Source organism: Oenanthe melanoleuca, chromosome 10 (assembly GCF_029582105.1).
Source record: "Oenanthe melanoleuca isolate GR-GAL-2019-014 chromosome 10, OMel1.0, whole genome shotgun sequence".
NCBI lineage: Eukaryota > Metazoa > Chordata > Aves > Passeriformes > Muscicapidae > Oenanthe > Oenanthe melanoleuca.
In genome coordinates, this window is record NC_079344.1 from 17,461,768 (window position 1) to 17,469,326 (window position 7,559).

Consider the following 7,559-nt stretch of genomic DNA (forward strand, 5'->3'; position numbering starts at 1 on the left):
AGGATCGGCTTCGGGATCGGTATCGGGATCAGAAATGGGATCAGGAATGGGACAGGGAATGGGATCAGGAAGGGGATGGCAATCGGGATCGAGATCGGGATCCTGAATGGGATCGGGATCGGTATCAGGATAGGCTTCGGGATCGGTATCGGGATGAGGAATGGGATCGGGAATGGGATCGGGTGTGGGATGGCGATCGGGAATGGGATGGGGATCGGGATGGGGCAGCGCGGGCTGGATGGAGCCGGGAATCGATCCCGCTCTCGATCGATGGTTGCTGCCCCGGGCTCGGGGCGAGCGCCGCCCGCTTCCAGCCGCTGCCTTCCCCTGTATCCCGGTTTCCCAGGGGAGCAGCGCTCCGGGAGCGGGGTGCGGGAGCAGCGCCCCCGCCGCCTCCGCCCTGCCTCCCGCTCGGGCCGGCATCGCCGCCGGGATTCCCGCACGCATCGGGAAGGTCCGAGCCGCTTTCTTTCCCCTCCAACCTCCCGGGACGCGCGGGCGGGACGGGGCAGCCGCGCCCCGACGGCACCGGGAGCAGCGGGGAGCGGCGGGGATCGCCCGCAGGCTGAGCCGCGCTGACAGCCCCGCGTTTTTGGGGGTTATTTCTGCGTTTACGTGCGGGAGCGGCCGCGGGTGGGCGGTGGGCTGGGAGAAGGGGGCGGCGAGCGGGCGGAGGGGGAGGCTGGCAGAAATGCAAATCGCTGCCTCTCGGCAGCCCGGAGCCGCTCGCAGCTCAGCCCCGGCAGGCGCGGGGGCAGCGGGCGGGGTCCCCCCGGTCCCCCCGCCCCTCGGGCGGCTGGCAGGAGGAGGATGAGGAGCGCCGGGAAGGGCTGCGGGCGGCGGAGAGGCGCCTAGGAGAGGGTGAGTGGCGGGGGACAGGGGGACAGGAGAGCGGGGATGAAATAGGGAGAGACGGCGGAGCGAGGAGGGGAAAGGAATAATTGGGAAAGGAGGAATGAAAGCGGAGGATGAAGAAAAAAATGGAGGTTAATTAATTGATTGTTTTGGGGGGGGGGGGGAAGTGGGGAAGGTAAAACCTGATAGAGCCGGGAAAAAGAGGGTGAGAAGGGTGGGAAGAGCCAGCCAGGGAGGAGGAAAGGAAAACCTGATAGAGCCGGGGGAAAGAGAAGGGTGGGAAAAGCCCCCGAGAAGGGGAGCAAAGGAAAACCTGATCGGAAAATAGAGTGAGAAGGGTGGGAAGAGCCAGCCAGGGAGGAGGAAAACCTGATAGAGCAGAGAAAAAGAGAGTGAGAAGGGCGGGAAGAGCCCCTGAGAAGGAGAGAAGGAAAACCTGATAGAGCCGGGAAAAAAAAGAGTGAGGAGGGTGGGAAGAGCCGGCTGGGAAGGAGAGAAGGAAAACCTGATAGAGCTGGGAAAAAAAAGAGTGAGGAGGGTGGGAAGAGCCAGCCAGGGAGAAGGAAAGGAAAGCCTGATCGAGCAAGGAAAAAGAGAGTGAGAAGGGCTGGAAGAAGCCCCCGAGAAGGGGAGGAAAGGAAAACCTGATAGACCCGGGAAAAGCCGACTGGGGTGGGAAGAGCCGGCTGGGAAGAAGGAAATAAAAACCTGCCAGAGCGGAGAGAAAGCGAGCGAGAAGGGTGTGAAGAGCCCGCGGGAAGGGGAGCGGAGCGGGGGAGAGGCGAGGAGGGGACGGGCGGGGGGAGCCGGGCACGGACAGACAATGGGGCGCGGCCCCGCCGCCTCCGCCTCCCCCGGGCGGGCGGGGCCGGGGCGCGCTGGCGCTGAGCCCCGCGCTGTCCCCTGCCAGGGGGACATGGCCCCGCTGCTGGCGCTGCTGCTGGCCGCCCTGCTGGGCTCGGGCCGGGCGTGCCCGGAGCCGTGCGCTTGCGTGGACAAGTACGCGCACCAGTTCGCCGACTGCGCCTACAAGGAGCTGCGGGCCGTGCCCGCGGGGCTGCCCTCCAACGTGACCACCCTGAGCCTGTCGGCCAACAAGATCAGCTCGCTGCCCCGCGGCGCCTTCGCCGAGGTGACCCAGGTGAGCTCGCTGTGGCTGGCGCACAACGAGATCGCCGCCATCGAGCCCGGCGCGCTGGCCGTGCTGGTGCAGCTGAAGAACCTGGACATCAGCCACAACCAGATCGCGGAGTTCCCCTGGCAGGACCTGCGCAACCTCAGCGCGCTGCAGCTGCTCAAGATGAACAACAACCGCATGGCCGCGGTGCCGCCGGGCGCCTTCCGCACGCTCAAGGACCTGCGCTCGCTGCGCATCAACAACAACCGCTTCGCCACGCTGGCCGAGGGCATCTTCGACTCGCTGGGCTCGCTGTCGCACCTGCAGATCTACAACAACCCCTTCGAGTGCTCCTGCGCGCTGCAGTGGCTGAAGCGCTGGATGGAGAGCACGCACATCTCCATCCCCGAGCGGGACTCCATCGCCTGCGCGCTGCCCGAGCGCCTGCGGGGCGTGCCGCTGGCCCGGCTGCCGGACCTGCGCTGCGCCGCGCCCGCCGTGCGCCTCAGCTACTCGCCCGGCAGCCTGGACGCGGCCGAGCTGCCGGACGGGCTCTCGCTGAGCCTGCACTGCGCCGTCAGCGGCTCGCCGCCGCCAGAGGTGCGCTGGAAGATCCGCACGGCCGGGCAGAGCCTGGAGCTGCCGGGCGGGAGCGGCGCCAAAGAGGAGCCGCAGCCGCAGCCCGAGCGCTTCGCGGTGCTCAAGAACGGCACCCTGCTGATCCCGCGCCTCAGCAAGCGCGAGGAGGGCACCTACACCTGCGTGGCCACCAACGAGGTGGGCACCAACCAGTCCTCCGTCAACGTGGCGGTGGCGGGCGCGCAGAAACACCCGCTGGCGCCCGGCGGGGACCCGCTGGGCGGCAAGGGGCAGGCGGGCGACAAGAAGCCCGGCGCCAAGGGGGCCAAGAACAGCGTGCTGACCCCGGAGGAGGGGGGCAAAGCGCTGGGCCCCACCCGGCAGAGCCAGCCCTCCTCGGCGGCGGCGGCGGGGCCGGAGCCTGAGCGCCGCGGGCGCGTCCCCGCGGAGCCGCCAGCCGCGGGGAAGGCGTGCGGCTCGCCGGCGGGCGGCTCCAAGTACGTGTCGAACCACGCCTTCAACCGGAGCGGCGAGCTGAAGCAGCACAGCTTCGAGCTGGGCGTCATCGCCCTGGACGTGGCCGAGCGCGACGCCCGAGTGCAGCTGACGCCCACGCAGCCCGGCGGGGGCCACCTGGGCGTGCTGTACCTGTGCCAGCAGGGCCGCCGGGGCCACGCCCTGCTGCAGTGGTCGCGGATCGAGGCCGGCGTGAACTCGTACTGGTTCCAGGGCTTGAGCCCCGGCACCAACTACTCGGTGTGCCTGAGCTCGCCGGGCGAGGAGTGCCGGGTGCAGGTGGTGTTCACCACCAAGAAGGAGATCCCGTCGCTCGTCATCATCGTGGTGGTCAGCGTCTTCCTGCTGCTGCTGGCCACGCTGCCGCTGCTGGGCGCCGCCTGGTGCCACCTGCTCGCCAAGCTGCAGGCCAAGCCCTACAAGCTCATCATGAAGGCGCAGAACCCCGACCAGATGGAGAAGCGCATGGCCGCCGACTTCGACCCCCGCGCCTCCTACCTGGAGTCCGAGAAGAACTTCGGGCCCGGCGAGGCCGGCGAGGCCGAGGACGAGGAGGAGGAGGAGGAGGAGGAGGCGGGGGATGAGGAAGGAGCGCGGTGGCGGCGCGGGAGGGAGGGGGAAGGCGCGGCGGAGCTGGAGCGGGAGGAGAGCGTGGCCGCCAGCTCCATGGCGGAGTCGCAGTCCAAGGGCGGCGCCGAGGAGTTCGAGGTGCGCTCCGAGTACAGCGACAAGCTCCCGCTGGGCGCCGAGGCCGTCACCATCTCCCCGGAGATCAACGGCAACTACCGGCAGCGGCCCCGCTGAGCCCCCCGAGCCCCCCGCGCCCCGCTCCGCCCGGGGAAAAACACCCGGAGCATCCCGGCCCCTCCTCCTCCTCCTCCTCCTCCTCCTCCTCCTCCTGCTCCCGCTCGCCCCTCACGCCGGGATGAGCCTCCCACCATTTCGTTTCCATTTTTGGCACCGGTGACAACAACGATTCCCGCTCCCCCGCCTCCCTCCGCCGCCCGCCAGCCCCGGGATCGCTTTCCCCTCCGAGGAAAAAAACGAAAAAAACCCAGAAAAAAAAAAAACACACTAAAAGCAAAACGCCCGATAGCCCAAAATTCTCTTTGCTGGAATGGGTTCAGTCCCCGGCGGTTCGCCGCCACCCCTCGGTGCTCGGTGAGTCCCCTCGGCCTCTCGGGTTCTCTCCTGCCGAGCCCGGAGCTGTCCCCGCTCATCCCGGAGCTGTCCCCGCTCATCCCGGAGCTGTCCCCGCTCATCCCGGAGCTGTCCCTGCTCATCCTGGAGCTGTCCCCGCTCATCCCGGAGCTGTTCCCGTTCATCCCGGAGCTGTCCCCGCACATCGCGCATCCCGATTTTCCCCCGCTGGTGCCGACATTCCCGGTCCCCGCCGCTCCCGGGCGGCTTTCCCCGCTCCCCGATGGATCCCGGGGTTCCTCGGTCCCCGCCGCTCGCGGGCGGTTCTCTCCATCCCCCGATGGATATTGGTGCTCCCCGCTCCGCGCCACTCCCATCCCCGCTGGCTCCCGGTGCCCTCCGGTGCTTCCGGTTCTGCCACTCCCTTCCCCGGTGCTCCCTGGTGCTCCCCGGAGCTCCCCCCCGGTGGCTCCCGCCGCTGGCCCCGTTCAGCACCGGGCTCGCCGGGACAGCTCCGGCCCCCCGAGGCTCCAGGGGCTCCCCAGTTCCCGCTCCCCATTCCCCGCTCCCAAATCCAATCCCCAATCCCCGCTCCCTGCTCTGTTCTCCCCGATCCTCGCTCCCCGGTCCCAAATCCCCGCTCTCTAATCCCCAATCCTTGATCTCCCATCCCCGTCCCCAATCCCCAATCCCCTCTCCCTCATCCTCTCTCCCCATTCCCATCCCCATCCCCCTTCCCCAATCCATAATCCCCGCTCCTCTCTCCCCTCTCCCTCATCCCCCCATTCACTCCCCCTTCCCCCTTCCCCAATCCCCAATCCCCAATCCCCTCTCCCTAATCCTCACTCCCCGTTCCCAATCCCCCATTCCCATCCCCATCCCCCTTCCCTCTTCCCCCTTCCCCAATCCCCAATCCCCCCATTCCCACTCCCATTCCCCATTCCTCAATGCCCGTTCCCCATTCCCTCCTCCCCAAACCCCTCTCCCCTCTCCTCTCTCCCCGTTCCCAATCCCCATTCCCAATCCCCAATCCCAATCCCCTCTCCCCACCCCATCCCCATCCCCATCCCCAATCCCCCCATTCCCATCCCCATCCCCCTTCCCCACTCCCCACTCCCATCCCAATCCCCCAATCCCCCCAATCCCCATCCCCAACCCCAAATCCCCAATCCCCATTCCCAATCCCTCTCCCCGCTCCCGGCGCTCCCGGCGGGGCCCCTCTCTGTGTTTTTGGGTAGAGTAGCCTCGTAGCCGAGTGTGTGTTTTCCGCAGCCGCGGGCGCGCTCCGTGCGCGCTCCTGTGTCTGCAGAGTCAATAAACGGATTGAAAGCGGAGCCGCTCCGTGCTTTGGGGAGGGGAAAAAAAAAACAAAAAACCCAAAAAACCGGGAATTCTGTCCGCGGGGAGGGGACAGCCAGGGGGGTGGCGCCGTCCTAAAAATAGAAATTCATTTACCCGGCCGTAAATCGGAGCGCGGGGTTGGGATGGGGGGGAAATGGAATCTCCCGAATCCATTAAATTTATAAATTCAGCCCCCCCGAGGAGGGAAAAAAATTCATTCGGATTTCCCCCGGCGCGCATCGCGAGGCGCTGGAGCAAGGAAACATCCCACGGGTTTGCGTTTTCCATCATTTTCCATCATTTTCCAACATTTTATAGATCGCTCCCTGCCATTCCCGCCGTAATTTCTGTCATTTTTATGCCATTTCTATCATTTCAGGCGCGCTTCTTGCCTTCTTAGATAAAATTTTTATCGGTTCAGAGATGATTTCTATCATTTTGTGCGTAATTTTTATCATTTTAGAGATAATTTCTATCATTTTAGATGCGTTTTATCTATAATTTTTATCCCTTTATCTCCAATTTCTATAATTTTACATGTGATTTCTATCATTTTAGCTATAGTTCATTTTAGATGGAATTTCTATAATTTTATCTAGAATTTATTTCATTTTAGATTTTTTACCATTTTATCTAGAATTTATTTCATTTTAGACAGACTTTTTTACCATTTTATCTAGAATTTATTTCATTTTAAACAGAATTTTTACAATCTCGATATTTGTAAAAAAAACCACACCAAACCTCGCTTTTTTTGCTTTTTTTTTTTTTTTTTTTTTTTTGCATCCCCAAAATCACCCCCTGGGAATCCAACGTTTCTTTTTCCAGGGGGAAAAAAATTGACATTTTAAACTCTGCAGCTCAAATTCTCCCCTAAATCCCGCCAAAAATTCCACCCAAAAATCCCCCAAAAAAATCTCCTAAAATTTTTCCCCAAAATCCCCCAGAATATCCCATAAATTCCCCCAAAATCCCCCCAAAATTGCTCACAAAATTCCCACAAAAATCCCCAAAATCCCCCCCCAAATTCCCCCCTCCAAATCCCCCCAAATTTCCCAAAATCAACCAAATCCCCCCCAAATATCCCATAAATCCCCCAAATATCCCATAAAATATCCCATAAATCCCCCAAATATCCCATAAAATATCCCATAAATCCCCCAAAATCCCCCAAATCCCATAAAGTCCCCAAAATTCCCCCCAAATTCTCCCATAATCCCCCAAATCCCTCCCAAATATCCCATAAATCCCCCCAAATTCCCTTCAAATATCCCATAAATGCCCCCAAAATCCCCCACAAAATTCCCCAAATTCCCCAAAATCCCCCAAATTCTCCCCAAATCCCCCCAATCCCCCCAAATATCTTATATATCCCCCCAAAATCCCCTCAAATATCCCATAAATGCCCCCAAATTTCCCAAAATTCCCCCAAATTCTCCCAAAATCCCCCCAAATATCCTATTAATCCCCCAAAATCCCCTCAAACGTCCCATAAATGCCCCCAAAATCCCCCCAAAATCCCCCCAAATTCTCCTCAAATCCCCCCCAAATTCCCCAAAATCCCCCCCAAATTCTCCCAAAATCCCCCAAATCCCCCTAAATATCCCATAAATCCCCCCAAAATCCCCTAAAATATCCCATAAATGCCCCCAAAATCCCCCCAAATGCTCCCAAAATCCCCCAAATCCCTCCCAAATTCCCCAAAATTTTCCCAAAATTTCCCAAAATTCCCCCCAAATCCCTCCCAAATATCCTATAAATACTCCCAAAATCCCCTCAAATATCCCATAAATTCCCCCCAAATTCTCCGAAATATCCCATAAATCCCTCCCAAATATCCCATAAATCCCCTCAAATTTCCCCAAATCTCCCCAAATTCTACCAAAATCCCCCAAATCCCCCCAAATATCCCATAAATCCCCCCAAATTCCCCTCAAATATCCCATAATTTCCCCCAAAATCCCCCCAAAAATCCCCCAAATCCTCCCAAAATCCCCCAAATCCCTCCCAA

At 60.7% G+C, this 7,559-nt stretch overlaps 1 protein-coding gene across 1 annotated transcript; it reads left to right on the forward strand.

Moving 5' to 3' along the window:
• The first annotated feature begins 812 nt into the window (after positions 1–812).
• ISLR2 (immunoglobulin superfamily containing leucine rich repeat 2) lies at positions 813–5,670 on the forward strand. Its single transcript, XM_056499696.1, has 2 exons — positions 813–861; positions 1,766–5,670. Exon 2 carries the CDS (start codon positions 1,772–1,774, stop codon positions 3,869–3,871), a length of 2,100 nt encoding a protein of 699 aa, XP_056355671.1. The 5' UTR covers positions 813–861; positions 1,766–1,771; the 3' UTR covers positions 3,872–5,670.
• Positions 5,671–7,559: the final 1,889 nt, after the last annotated feature.